At 42.6% G+C, this 14,574-nt stretch overlaps 2 protein-coding genes across 2 annotated transcripts; both read left to right on the plus strand.

Moving 5' to 3' along the window:
- Positions 1–4,872: 4,872 nt before the first annotated feature.
- LOC120044255 (protein SREK1IP1-like) lies at positions 4,873–8,069 on the plus strand. The gene is made up of 5 exons (XM_038988861.1): positions 4,873–4,961; positions 5,364–5,408; positions 6,774–6,932; positions 7,363–7,435; positions 7,544–8,069. Exons 1-5 carry the CDS (start codon positions 4,949–4,951, stop codon positions 7,707–7,709), a joined length of 456 nt encoding a protein of 151 aa, XP_038844789.1. The 5' UTR covers positions 4,873–4,948; the 3' UTR covers positions 7,710–8,069.
- Positions 8,070–8,267: 198 nt separating this feature from the next.
- On the plus strand, positions 8,268–14,103 carry LOC120044256 (peptidylprolyl isomerase domain and WD repeat-containing protein 1-like). Its single transcript, XM_038988862.1, has 11 exons — positions 8,268–8,437; positions 8,645–8,747; positions 9,144–9,247; positions 9,362–9,482; positions 9,663–10,110; positions 11,881–12,071; positions 12,407–12,596; positions 13,037–13,218; positions 13,369–13,450; positions 13,556–13,738; positions 13,887–14,103. Exons 1-11 carry the CDS (start codon positions 8,305–8,307, stop codon positions 14,028–14,030), a joined length of 1,881 nt encoding a protein of 626 aa, XP_038844790.1. The 5' UTR covers positions 8,268–8,304; the 3' UTR covers positions 14,031–14,103.
- Positions 14,104–14,574: the final 471 nt, after the last annotated feature.

The following is a 14,574-nucleotide window of genomic DNA, read 5'->3' on the forward strand; positions in this document are numbered from 1 at the left end:
AACTGTAAAGGCTCGCACACATCGCACCAAATGTGGATCTAGAGATTGTCTGCCGATCGTTCAGCACAGTGTTTTAGGGATCACCCGCTGTAGACGTCTTACAGCCGACATGTTTCACAGATTCTCGATTTTAAAAAATCGGTGGGCACTCGGTTGGCAAAATAACAGACGCACTCTGTTCAGAGGTGCTCAGTACTCTCGGCCAGCAAACGCTACTGGAGTGTCTGAGCCCTGAGTCGCTCTGCATAAGAGCATCTGCTTAATGACAAAAATGTTAAATGTGGAGAGTGAGGAGTCATTGTTGAGTTATCAGTGTCGGCATGCAGCCTACAGTACAGCCTGTCTATCGGATTAATGATGCCCAATGCCATTACTGCAAAGCTGCTGAACCACACTGTTGTATTTCTATGAAGAGGACCTCTGGTATTTTCAGTCATAGAATGATTAGAACAGGCTTCCCCATTCAAGTCTATTATTAGTTCTATTCAATCTATTTCTGTGTGTTCAGTAATACTGTACTGCATCATAACGTTTATCACAAGATTGCTATGAAGGACACCTATTTTTGTTAGAAAAGATCAAATGAAATGATCTGTCTTTCATCGCTGATTTCCTTGTGAACTGAACCAACCTGTCAGACTGGGCTCCCTTGTCTATGCCATAGATCTACGCAGTACAACAGCACCTCTGCCTGGCTAGTCTACAGAATTACAACTGCCTCGTACCACTGATTTGACATCACTTTCTCTTGTACAATAGCACCACTTGTTGGACACCTAGTCAGCTCTCTTATAAGAAATGTAGCGGTTAAAGGCCCAATGCACTCAAAATTCAGTGTTTTTATATCATATAAGAGCTGATGAAACTAACACTGGAAAACTTTGAAAAAATGTGATCAGTGTTATTTCCTGAGTTGCTGACCAATAACAAAAAGTTCAAAACTTTTGCCCATGACAGCTGGTTTTTCATTTTCCTTTTCCCACAGAAAACTCTGACAGTCCTAGCAAAATTTTTGCCTGAGAAATAGTTATTTGCTAAAAAACTATTTTTGCCCATTTTAATGGAAATCTATTACACAAACAAGGTTTCCATACAACCTTTTTATACGAGCAAATTGCATGTCGAGAAAAAGCTAAAAGAAATTTGTCCTCAGAAGAGGGGGGTGGTGGTGAAGGGACTAAACATTTTTTTTTTTTTAATAAAGTACATGTCGAATAATTTTATTTTTTACAACAGGCCTAATAGAAACAGAAAAAGTTTCGGTAAACTTTCCAAATGTTGACAAAACACGATAAACAAGGTGGGATCTTTTTGCGTCTGTAAAATTAATATGCGAGAAATGTCGGTTCAAACACTTTTATGCACAAATATTGATATAAGAACCATTATATCGAAGTAAACTTGGAGTCACGCAATGACATGTGTTGTCCTCCCACCACGACTCAGGAAAGCCTGCAGTTTATTAGGCTACAGATTAAGTCAGTAATGAACTTCACAGGGTGGTGAAAGTGCAAGGTGATGAGCTTGATGCTCCTTTCCAATAAATATTGAGGGTTTTATGCTGGTGACATGACATCGATGCTTGGCTGCCGTTTGACCAATAAAAATAATCTTGCTCCTTTGTCCATAATAATCTCATGCATGCTTACAGGTAGAGTATTGTGAGCTGTTGGCTAGAGTGCACATGCCAATACCAGAGTGGGCATACTCACTATATAACACAGCATATTTTGATAAAACCCATCAGTAGAGTTGAAAATGCAATATAATTATTTTTTTCCTCGGGTAAATGGAAATTTAACCACAAAAGGTATTTTTATGTGCACTACATCATCACGCACAGGCTTTTATCAACAACAAGTCTATTTGACAGAAACACATCTCTGGTGGGAAAATATTGTTTTTATGCATAAAAATCTGTCAACAATTGGATGGAAACCTAGCTAGTAAGGTACTTAACTGTTATCCAGAAATTATTATATAATAATATAAAAACAGCTGCATTGGGCCTTGAAGAAAAAGTGTCATAAACTCTGAACACTGATGAACAAGTAACGTAAACAATGCTATTATAGCGTAACATGTGAGAAAACATTCCCCAAATTAAAAAAATATGTGTAAACGGCATTTAGGCTGTGCTGTGGATGGTATATCATTTTTGTGTAATCTACCTGCGGTTGGCCCTCTTCCCTCCTCGCTGGGGTCTGTACTCTTCTTCTTCTCCTCCATCTTCTTCAGCTTCTTAGAAATCCTCTCCTTCATTTCCTGCCTCTCATCAGAGTCATACTCCTTTTATCACCATCCGCATCTCCCTCCGCAGCCTCATCATCCTCTCCCTGAACACTCAGAGAAAAGGTGTTTTCCAACAAGTTGAATGGAATGCATTATAATGTGATGCATTTTGTCAGACAACATGAAGGAATAAGAGCATAACTCTGCTGCTTCTCCTACTGCACCTTGGCTTTTTTCCTTCAATAACAAGACAAATAGAATCAAATAAATATGAATAATATATTAACTCATGAATTGAATTCATTGTCAAAACAAGATAAGTTGAGGCAGCAGAACATGGTGTCTGTACTACGTCTTAGTGTAGTGACTTGTTGACTGTGGGGACAGAGCTCAGCAGTGGATCATCCTTCAGCAGGTCATGACTGTTTTACTTTTCCCCTTCAGTGTCTGGATGAAAAGAAACAAGGTGTGTGTATATATCTGACAGACACAGAATGGGTGACACAATACATAAGATGGCGAGCTCGATTTGAAGCTTCCTCTCCAAATGACAACAGACTAAAGTTCCTGACAAAACAAGTATGGTTGACCGTTCATAACTACAGTGCCACGCTTCCAGGTCAGCAACAGATTGAGAGTGAGGAGCAGAGAAAGTGTGTATAATAGTAAATTAAACACTTTGTTGCTTTGGACTGAGATTTCTTGCCCCATTTTTTGTCTTCATCCTTTTGCGATTCTTTTGTTTCACATGGAATGATGTCATCGAAGGGAGAATGTAACACCTGCAGAGACGATTTAAGGAAACAGAGTCTGGCGGAATTGGAACAAATGAATGGTCAAAGTGCTAAAATACTATTGTGTGATGTAAACCCAACCCATACCTCAGTGGTTTGTAACTTGTGTGGATTTAAAGGTCTTTCCTCCGGATCACATTCCATTTCTGCTAACCTGAGCATGTTGTACATTGTATCACCTGTCACCTGCATTGAGGAAAGGAAGATTAATTTACAGGAAAAGATGGCTTCTAGAATCTGTTTGCTGCAATTACAACTGAGTTGGCTCAGATTACAAATGCTGCATACTAAAAGATGTACCTCATGCATGGATCTTCTTTTGGCGTTTTACCTTTCCAAAGATGGTGTGTTTGTCGTTGAGCTCATCTGCCCGGCCAAGGGTGAAGAAAAACTGGCTGCCGTTGTCATGGGGCCCTGCGTTGGCCATGGCAACCAGGCCTCGTCTGTTGAAGTGCAGTCTGGAGTGGAACTCATCCTGAGAACGTGGGACAGAACCAACAGAAAAACAAGAATCAGCCCCACTGTTTCATCATTAGTAGCAGTAGTATTGGTGAGTTGGCAAAGGTTCCAAGTAGAAGAGTTCCGTTTATGTCTAGTCTATCTTTTGGGGGGATTGAACATGATCAGAGATAATGAGGTGATGGAGACAGTGAAAGTTAACCTTGAACTGCCATCCATAGATGGACTCTCCACCGTCCAGGTGCCTGTGGCATCTCCTCCTTGGACAATGAACTCTGGCACCACTCTATGGAATGATATTTGAACTTACTTTACCTGTTGTCCATACAGTTGGTCCTTTTGGTAGGGATATGAGACAATATATCACAGGAAAGTATAATTACATCAACTTTTCAAAGTGCTGGTTCAGATTTCTAGCAGAACCATGTAAACAGCTGCACGAGCTAGGCAAGTGCGCATGCATCTCGTGCATTTTATATTGTGCATATAATTCAGGTGATAGAAATCTGAACGTACTACCAGCGCTTTGAACATTTGATGTAATTATACCTTCCTGTGATATATTGTCTCACATCCCTACCGCCAAAAGGCTGAACCGCAGGGACAACGCTCATTTCTGCCCCACGTAGACTTCAATGCAATTCAATGTCGGGTTTCTAGACAAAGATAATATGTTCTGTATGATCATAGTTTATCATGCAAACCATTGTAGTGACAGTGAGATATTAATAAGGATCGTCAGGGGAACAAATGCTCGCGCTCACCTTTCCATTTGATGGAGGCTCTTGAATGTAGATGTTGCTCATTCTGTCGTTGATATTAACGAATAGATAGCTAATTTAGAAATCAGCACTAAGTGGTTTGCAAAGATGTAGAGATTAATGTCTACATTTCTTGCTAACCCAGATTACTGTCAACCGCCATGTTGTTTAAACATGGGTGCTTTATTTACCTCGAATCAATGGGGGATGAAGGGTATTTGCCAAGTCAATGCTTGGAAGCTTTTCCCCCCTAATATTAGTTCGAGGGTGATATTTTTCAAATAGTAACGAACTATTATTACATATTTGTAGGAAAATTACGTAATTACACAACTCTGTTAAAATATAGATCATTATTTTCATATTCATCTCTAAAATTTGGTCCGTGTGTTACATTGTAAACAATCCCACTAAAACATCGCACAGAACATAAGTTAGCTTGAAGGAGGCTTGCACATTTATATCAAGAAAACACTCATTATGAAAGATGTATGAAAAAGAAGAGAGTCACAAGTACTAGTAAATTAGAATTATTTCTCAAGTAGTGAGAGAAATCCGCTCAAAATGCGGTTTTACCAAAGACGGTACAGGGAACTAACCAGTTGATATTTCCTACCGGAGCTATTTTGTAGAGGACCCACTGGGAACTTTGTGGTTTGAAATTTATGAACGCAACAAGGTTTTTGTCTATAAAGTGTGATAATGGCTGCATCAGGTATGTCTGATCCAACTTAAAACGAATCAGATGTCATATTATAATGGCAATTGGAGTTAGCTAGCTATAGCCTAACTATCGAATACTTGCCTTTTTTTAATGGAATTTATGTATTGCTAGGTTAGCTAACCTTGCTCCTCTGATTAGCTAGCATGATTGTGCTCAATGTTTAGATAGCTAGCTAAAGTTATTTCGACAATAGTTTGTGTATGGTAGTTTAGCTTCCCTATTCATTTGATAATAGTTGTGTTATGTTATAGCTAGTCTCAATGTGAATCATAGAAGGAATCCAATTATTTTAGGCGTGGAATATAACGTTACAGGCCTACGTTTTTGCTACACATCAACAAAGCAAGAAGTTGTGACATTTCTAAATTATTTGATTTCTCACTTAATTTGCAGGTCCCAATAAGGACATCAGAGCTGGGTGTAAGAAATGTGGTTATCGTAAGTAATCTTTATTGCTTATATCATGTCTCTAACTCTACATATTCAAACCTTGTGAATACAGTTGCAGCATGTTCTTTGCTGTCCCCTGACCCCTGAGTGTGTCAAATCACATTTTATTGGTCACATACACATGGTTAGCAGATGTTAATGCGAGTGTAGCGAAATGCTTGTGTTCTAGTTCCGACAATGCAGTAAGATCTAACATGTAATCTAACAATTCAACAACAACTACCTAATACACACAAATCTAAGTAGAGGGATGGAATAAGAATATATACATATATATTTATGGATGAGCAATGACCGAGCGGCATAGGCAAGATGCAATAGATGGTATAAAATACAGTATATACATATGAGATGAGTAATGCAATATATGTAAACATTATTAAAGTGGCATAATTAAAGTGACTAGTGATCTATTTATTAAAGTGGCCAATGATTTCAAGTCTGTATGTAGGCAGCAGCCTCTCTGTGTTAGTGATGGCTGTTTAACAGTCTGATGGCCTTGAGATAGAAGCTGTTTTTCAGTCTCGCGGTCTCAGCTTTGATGCACCTGTACTGACCTCGCCTTCTGGACCGTAGCGGGGTGAACAGGCAGTGGCTCGGGTGGTTGTTGTCCTTGATGATCTTTATGGCCTTCCTGTAACATCGGGTGCTGTAGGTGTCCAGGAGGGCAGGTAGTTTGCCCCCGGTGATGCGTTGTGCAGACCGCACCACCCTCTGGAGAGCATTGCTGTTGTGGGTGGTGCAGTTGCCGTACCAGGCGGTGATACAGCTCAACAGGATGCTCTCGATTGTGCATCTGTAAAAGTTTGAGGGTTTTATGTGACAAGCCAAATTTCTTCAGCCTCCTGGGGTTGAAGAGGCGCTGTTGCGCCTTCACCACACTGTCTGTGTGGGTGGACCATTTCAGTTTGTCCGTGATGTGTACGGCAAACTTTCCACCTTCTCCACTGCTGTCTCGTCGATGTGGATAGGGGGGTGCTCCCTCTGCTGTTTCCTGAAGTCCACGATCATCTCCTTTGTTCTGTTGACGTTGAGTGAGAGGTTATTTTCCTGACACCACACTCCGAGTGCCCTCACCTCCTCCCTGTAGGCTGTCTCGTCGTTGTTGGTAATCAAGCCCACTACTGTTGTTGTCTGCAAACTTGATGATTGAGTTGGAGGCGTGCATGGCCACGCAGTCATGGGTGAACAGGGAGTACAGGCGGGGGCTGACCATGCACCCTTGTGGGGCCCCAGTGTTGAGGATCAGCGAAGTGGAGATGTTGTATGTCATAATCATACTGTGCTAGATAAAGCTGCTCTCTAAAGTACATCCCTTCATTACTCTCTTCTGTACCCTTGTCATTTCATCAGCGGGCCACCTGACGTTCGAGTGCCGTAACTTTGTGCGTGTGGACCCCCGGAAAGACATTGTCCTGGACGTGAGCAGTACAAGCAGCGACGAGAGTACGGAGGACGAGCAGGAGGATCTGCCTAACGACAAGCTGGGCCGGGGAGGAAAAGACTCAAAAGGTCAATACAGTACAACAGACAATTTTTTTATTTAATTTTAATTTAACCTTTATTTTCTCAGGGAGTCGTACTGAGACCACGGTCTCTTTTGCAGATGAGCCCTGAATTACAGAAAATACACGCATCAAAATGCAAGCAGGAAGAAAAACATGGCCATAAAAAACAAACACATTCATCAGTAATAAGGTCCTCAATCAGATTTCTGAATTGTCTTCGAGGCACCAAAACATCACATTTAAGAACATTTTGACGCTTGTTCCACAAATAACAGAACAATAGTTATGTTATAACAGACTTAGCACTGCTGTATTACACTGTTATAACATACACAGTTATATGACCTAGTCTTCATCACCTGTGTTGCGCTCACTTTTATTCAAGTGTTTTTTGTTGTCTGAATGGTTTTGTGTATTTCTCCTGATTGCTGTAGGTTCCCAGGAGGACGCCAGGAAAATTAAACACAAGAGGAGGAAAAGTAAAGACAGAAAGTCTGAAAGGAAGAGGTACATCAATCACATTGTCTTCTAATTCCAGTATCTATGAGAAATAATTATGCCTAGTCTTAGTGGTGTTTTATGTTTAATAACTGTGGATGTTGTCATTTTTTGCAGGTCCTTTTCATCAAGTGACGAAGAGGAGAGCAAGAAGAGAAAGAAACACAAAAGCCACAAGAAAAAGGGCAAGAAGGAAAAGAAGGAACGTCACAAGAAGAAGCAGAAGAAGAAACATGATTCTTCCTCATCTGACAGCTCCAGCAGGTCCTCTGACACTGATTGAGAAGATGGAACATTTAGGGACAGATTTACTGAGTATTTGCACCTGTCATTTAACAGAGGAATCAAACTAAGACATGAAAATGTATTTAGACACACTTTTCCATAAAATATTATGCAGTTTTTTAAAACTTGAATTTGATATTTTGTTCTATGATTTATGTCCTATGGAAAGTAATAGGTGCAGACACTGAGTGTATCTGGCGCTTGCGTTTCACAGATTCAAGGTCTGGTCAATATAGCCTCTGCTACAAATGAAACAATGGACCCACATTTACTGTTACTTGTTTGACTTTGGTGAATGCTGAAAGTATTTTTTTGTTATTGATGGAATTTGTTATTAAAGGTATTCTATACATAGAAAGCTTGTAGATTATCTGATTTATTAGCAAACCATTTGAACTTTTTATTTTCCAAGTGTTGATCTTTCAAGTAAGTTACCAGAATGGAAAAGGCAGATGAAAGAAAAGATAGATGCAGAGCCATGTACTTTAATTCCACGTCAGTACTGCAGGGAGCGGTATTAGCTATTGAGTTTTTCTCCAAGCCCGCGGTGAACGGATACGGAAACCGAGGGGAAAACAGTGAATTCGGCAACTATGGCGGCCACCACAGAGAACGCAGATCTGAAACGAAAACTAGACGATAATCAGGATGAAGTAGAAACTGGAGAAGAGGAGGAATGGGTTGGACCCATGCCAAGCGAGGCGACACAGACCAAGAAGAGAAAAGGTTTATGATGGAAAAGCTAACCAGCGAGTTAAAGCAACTTGAGCTAGCGAGCTATGTTGCATTGCTGGATGTGTGCTAACTTCTGTGCTCCTCGCTATTAAGCTAACCAGAGTGGCTATTGCTCAAACAATTTCCCAGAACAAAGCTGAAAATCGTGTTGCTCTCATTGTGATTGCTTCTAACAATGGTGGTTTTGTTTTTGTACAGTGCTGGAATATGAACGTGTGTATTTGGACAACTTGCCATCGGCAGCCATGTACGAGAGGAGCTACATGCATAGGGATGTTATAACGCACATTGTCTGTTCCAAGTAAGAATTGTAACGTTAGATAACTAGCTATTGCAGTTTTCTAGCTACAGATATATGGTTCTTTATCGGTCATCACAAATTACCACAGCCACAAAGTCATAAACCCTGCCTACGTCTGCAATTTATCTTCTTAACATCGGATTTTGAACTTAACAGTAACCTTAACCACACTGGTAACCTTATGCTTATCCTTGAATTAGGGTTTTAATTAATATTTACGATATTGCCAATTTTGACTGCGGCTGTGGTTCAGTCTTGGTCCTATGAGACACTTTCACTTGCTGATTTGTTTACTTCCTGGTACATTGATTTGTGTTTTCCTGGATGCCAAATGTTACACACATACCAATGCTGATCAGTCTGCCTCATAAATTCTTGTATTATTTTCATTTCCAGGACAGATTTCATCATCACAGCCAGTCAGGACGGTCATGTGAAGTTCTGGAAAAAGAAAGAAGATGAGGGGGTAGAGTTTGTCAAACACTTCCGCAGTCATCTGGGTACGAATAATGAATTAACATGTATCTTTATGCCACCTCAGACTGGGCTTTAGACTGCCTGAAATGTAATTTCAGGGCTATAATTCACTGTTCTTCTTGTTCTATGTGTTACAGGAGTTATAGAGTGTATTTCTGTCAGTGCTGATGGAGCTCTATTCTGTTCTGTTGGGGACGACCAGGCCATGAAAGTCTTTGATGTGGTCAACTTTGACATGATCAACATGCTGAAGCTGGGGTGAGTTTGCATCTTTTGCTTATTGTTTTTAAAGGTGAAACTTTTAGCAATTTAGCTTGTTTCCTTAAAACCAAAAGATATCCCTTCTCCCGCTTCAAAAACACCATACATGTTATAGAGCTACGGCACATATGTTATTCCTAGTTGATCTGCCATTCCTCTGCTCTGTGTGTTGTGTAGTTTCCACCCTGGCCAGTGTGAGTGGATCTACAACCCAGGCGATGCCATCTGCTGCGTGGCCTGCTCAGAGAAATCCACTGGGAAGATCTTCGTCTATGATGGACGGGGAAGCAACGAGAAGCTCCACACCTTCGACAAGATGCACTCCTCTCCGCTGTCCCAGATCCGCCTCAACCCTAGATACAGGGTTATCGTCTCCGCAGACAAGGCTGGAATGCTGGAGTATTGGACCGGCCTCCCCAGCGAGTTCAAATTCCCCAGGCACGTGGACTGGCAGTATAAGACTGACACAGACCTTTATGAGTTTGCCAAAAACAAAACCTACCCCACCAGCCTGGCCTTCTCCCACGACGGGAAGAAGATGGCTACCATCGCCACCGACAGGAAAGTCAGGATCTTCCGCTTCCTGACGGGGAAACTGATGAGGGTGTTTGATGAGTCGTTATCGGTAAGTTTCCAACTTTCAGAATCAGGACTTTAATTTACACTGCTCAAAAAAATAAAGGGAACACTTAAACAACACAATGTAACTCCAAGTCAATCACACTTCTGTGAAATCAAACTGTCCACTTCGGAAGCAACACTGATTGACAATAAATTTCACATGCTGTTGTGCAAATGGAATAGAAAAAATGTGGAAATTATAGGCAATTAGCAAGACACCCCCAATAAAGGAGTGGTTCTGCAGGTGGTGACCACAGACCACTTCTCAGTTCCTATGCTTCCTGGCTGATGTTTTGGTCACTTTTGAATGCTGGCGGTGCTTTCACTCTAGTGGTAGCATGAGACGGAGTCTACAACCCACACAAGTGGCTCAGGTAGTGCAGCTCATCCAGGATGGCACATCAATGCGAGCTGTGGCAAGAAGGTTTGCTGTGTCTGTCAGCGTAGTGTCCAGAGCATGGAGGCGGTACCAGGAGACAGGCCAGTACATCAGGAGACGTGGAGGAGGCCGTAGGAGGGCAACAACCCAGCAGCAGGACCGCTACCTCCGCCTTTGTGCAAGGAGGAGCATTGCCAGAGCCCTCCAAAATGACCTCCTGCCGGCCACAAATGTGCATGTGTCTGCTCAAACGGTCATGTGTCTGCTCAAACAGTGGTATAAGGGCCCAACGTCCACAGGTGGGGGTTGTGCTTACAGCCCAACACCGTGCAGGACGTTTGGCATTTGCCAGAGAACACCAAGATTGGCAAATTCGCCACTGGCGCCCTGTGCTCTTCACAGATGAAAGCAGGTTCACACTGAGCACATGAGCACATGTGACAGACGTGACAGAGTCTGGAGACGCCGTGGAGAACGTTCTGCTGCCTGCAACATCCTCCAGCATGACCGGTTTGGTGGTGGGTCAGTCATGGTGTGGGGTGGCATTTCTTTGTGGGGCCGCACAGCCCTCCATGTGCTCGCCAGAGGTAGCCTGACTGCCATTAGGTACCGAGATGAGATCCTCAGAGCCCTTGTGAGACCATATGCTGACACATGCACATTTGTGGCCTGCTGGAGGTCATTTTGCAGGGCTCTGGCAGTGCTCCTCCTTGCACAAAGGCGGAGGTAGCGGTCCTGCTGCTGGGTTGTTGCCCTCCTACGGCCTCCTCCACATCTCCTGATGTACTGGCCTGTCTCCTGGTAGCGCCTCCATGCTCTGGACACTACGCTGACAGACACAGCAAACCTTCTTGCCCCAGCTCGCATTGATGTGCCATCCTGGATGAGCTGCACTACCTGAGCCACTTGTGTGGGTTGTAGACTCCGTCTCATGCAACCACTAGAGTGAAAGCACCGCCAGCATTCAAAAGTGACCAAAACATCAGCCAGGAAGCATAGGAACTGAGAAGTGGTCTGTGGTCACCACCTGCAGAATCACTCCTTTATTGGGGGTGTCTTGCTAATTGCCTATAATTTCCACCTTTTGTCTATTCCATTTGCACAACAGCATGTGAAATTTATTGTCAATCAGTGTTGCTTCCTAAGTGGACAGTTTGATTTCACAGAAGTGTGATTGACTTGGAGTTACATTGTGTTGTTTAAGTGTTCCCTTTATTTTTTTGAGCAGTGTATTTCATATTGCTATTAATAAACTGTGCTACTTCTTGTTAAAATTTATCACAAGATACTCACATTGGTAGCGTAGTATTCACCGTTTCCCACATTTCCCCAGTGCATTTATCTGAACTGTGCTCATTTCTCTCATCATGGCCCATCTCTGACCTGATCCTGTAGAAGTTCACAGAGCTGCAGCAAATGAAGCAACAGCTGCCAGACATGGAGTTTGGTCGGAGGATGGCGGTGGAGAGGGAACTGGAGAAAGTGGATGGCATCAGGCTGACCAACATCATCTTTGATGAGACGGGTCACTTTGTCCTCTACGGAACCATGCTGGGCATCAAGGTCATCAATGTGGAGACCAACAGGTAGCATTTAAATGGTCAAAATGGACTTCACAGACAGTAATATCCTCTAAAAGCACAGTGGTTGTCAGCCATGGAGAGCTACAGGGAGAGCAGGCTTTTTGCACCAAAAAACACTAATTCAACTTATCAAGCTCCTGATGATAAATTAATTAGTTGAATCAGATGTTTTAAGGCTGGATGGAAACATTTTGCACACACTGTTGCTCTCCAGGGCCAGGGTTGTGGACTGCCTCTAACCCTTGCCCCAACAATGTTTTCATGAAACGCCTTTGTCTTGTGAAAGTGACAAGAGCATTAGTCTAACATGTTTTTATTTCCCACCCGTGTGTGTTCAGGTGTGTACGTATCCTGGGGAAGCTAGAGAACATTCGTGTGGTGAAGCTGAGCCTGTTCCAGGGGGTTGCCAAGGCATGCAACACAGCTCCCACCATCGAGATGAAGGCATCAGACAACCCGGCCCTGCAGAGCACAATGCCAGACCCCACCATTTTCTGTACTGCTTTCAAGAAGAACCGCTTCTACATGGTAATCAACTTTATTTGTCCCTGCAGGGCAATTGTAGCTCGTCCAAAAGAGAAATGGTCTATTACTGTTGCTCCCTTGCAGTGCTGCTATTTGTTATTATAAACTGGGTGGTTCAGGCCTTGAATGCTGATTGTTTGAAAGCCGTGGTATATCAGACCGTATACCACGGGTATGACAAAACATTTATTTTTACTGCTCTAATTACGTTGGTAACCAGTTTATAATATCAATACGGCTCCTCGTGGGTTTGTGGTATATGGCCAATATACCATGGCTAAGGGCTGTGCCCAGGCACTCTGCGATGCGCATAAGTACAGCCCTTATACCAGCCATATACCACACCCCCTCGTGCCTTATTGCTTCATTCTTTGCCATATTTTCACCCGCATTACATAATTTCCTCAGCATTTTTGTCACTATCCCTTCTTTTGTCTTGGTAGTTCTCCAAGAGGGAGCCGGAGGACACTAAAAGTGCCGAGTCAGACAGAGACGTGTTCAACGAGAAGCCGTCTAAGGAGGAGGTGATGGCTGCTACCCAGGCAGAGGGGCCCAAAAGGGTGTCAGACAGCGCTATCATCCACACCACCATGGGAGACATCCACATCAAACTGTTCCCTGTCGAGTAGGTCACCCTCCGTTGTTTTAGAGAGCTTCCTTTCCATTTGCAATGCCATGGGTTCTGTCTGCTAACTTTCCTCAGAACCTATACAGTTTTGCAAGTATATATTTTATTGGACAATTTTACTTATGTTTATGGACTACTTTATCTCAGGTGTCCCAAAACAGTGGAGAACTTCTGTGTTCACAGCAGGAATGGTTATTTCAATGGCCACATATTCCACCGCGTCATCAAGGTAGGACATTTTAATCACTGCTCATTGTTTTGACTTTGTAGTAGGAACTTAAATCACAAGATGTGACGGACCATGTTTTGACTGTTGTCTTTCCTCTCCACCCAGGGCTTCATGATCCAGACAGGGGACCCTACAGGGACAGGCATGGGAGGGGAGAGTATCTGGGGAGGGGAGTTTGAGGATGAGTTCCATGCCACACTGAGACATGACCGGCCCTACACACTCAGTATGGCCAACGGAGGCCCCGGCACCAACGGATCACAGTTCTTCATCACCGTCGTGCCCACGGTAACTAAGGGGCTCACTCTCTGTGAAGTCTGATATTTTACTTAATCGACATTCCTTCAGTTGAAGTAATGTCTTTATCCCTGTTTTGTCAAGTATTGTACATTTCTGCATTATGTTCAAATAAACATCTCTCCCTACTTGTTTAAAGCCCTGGCTAGACAACAAGCACACCGTGTTTGGAAGGAGTGCCAAAGGAATGGAGGTGGTTCAGAGGATCTCCAACCTCAAAGTCAACCCTAAAACAGATAAACCTTACGAAGACATAAGCATCATTAACATCACCATCAAGTAATCATGTTTCCATCTCACCAGTATGTTGTGTACTATTACGTTCCATTTTTAAAGTAAAGTGTTGGATTATTCAAGAATGCATCTTGCCGCATTTTTTTTCTCTTGGATGTGAGAAATTAAGAATTTGTTGGTTGCTTAGTAACATGTTTGTCAACAGAGCTATACTTTGAATAAACCAGTGTCTTATTAGCATTCATTACAGAACATTCAGATAGAAATGTCCATGTTACTGGCAAGGGAGTCTGACAGGATATAGAATCATTTGTTATCTAGCTGCAACTTTTCTGAATTGGTTGGACCATATAAGCTCCCGAGTGGCGCAGCATCTCAGTGCAAGAGGCTTCACTACAGTCCCTATCACATCCGGCCGTGATTGGGAGTCCCATAGGGTGGCGCACAATTGGCCCAGCGTCATCCGGGTTTGGCCGTCCATTGTAAATAAGAATTTGTTCTTAACTGACTTGCCTAGTTAAATTTAAAAAAGAAACATCCAGTTTATTTAATAGCGTCACATTAATTATGATTTACAAAAGCCATGATCAAAT

This window comes from Salvelinus namaycush, chromosome 3 (genome assembly GCF_016432855.1).
Source record: "Salvelinus namaycush isolate Seneca chromosome 3, SaNama_1.0, whole genome shotgun sequence".
In the NCBI taxonomy this organism is placed as follows: Eukaryota; Metazoa; Chordata; class Actinopteri; order Salmoniformes; family Salmonidae; genus Salvelinus; species Salvelinus namaycush.

What these genes read in the sequence shown, in the direction of transcription:
- LOC120044256 (XM_038988862.1), top strand. Translation starts at nt 8,305, where the DNA reads ATGGCGGCCACCACAGAGAACGCAGATCTGAAACGAAAACTAGACGAT. An exon ending in ACACTTCCGCAGTCATCTGG is followed by an intron (nt 9,248 to 9,361) that starts GTACGAATAATG and finishes TATGTGTTACAG; the next exon opens with GAGTTATAGAGTGTATTTCT. An exon ending in TCATCACCGTCGTGCCCACG is followed by an intron (nt 13,739 to 13,886) that starts GTAACTAAGGGG and finishes ACTTGTTTAAAG; the next exon opens with CCCTGGCTAGACAACAAGCA.
- LOC120044255 (XM_038988861.1), top strand. An exon ending in GTGTAAGAAATGTGGTTATC is followed by an intron (nt 5,409 to 6,773) that starts GTAAGTAATCTT and finishes TCATTTCATCAG; the next exon opens with CGGGCCACCTGACGTTCGAG. An exon ending in AGAAAGTCTGAAAGGAAGAG is followed by an intron (nt 7,436 to 7,543) that starts GTACATCAATCA and finishes CATTTTTTGCAG; the next exon opens with GTCCTTTTCATCAAGTGACG.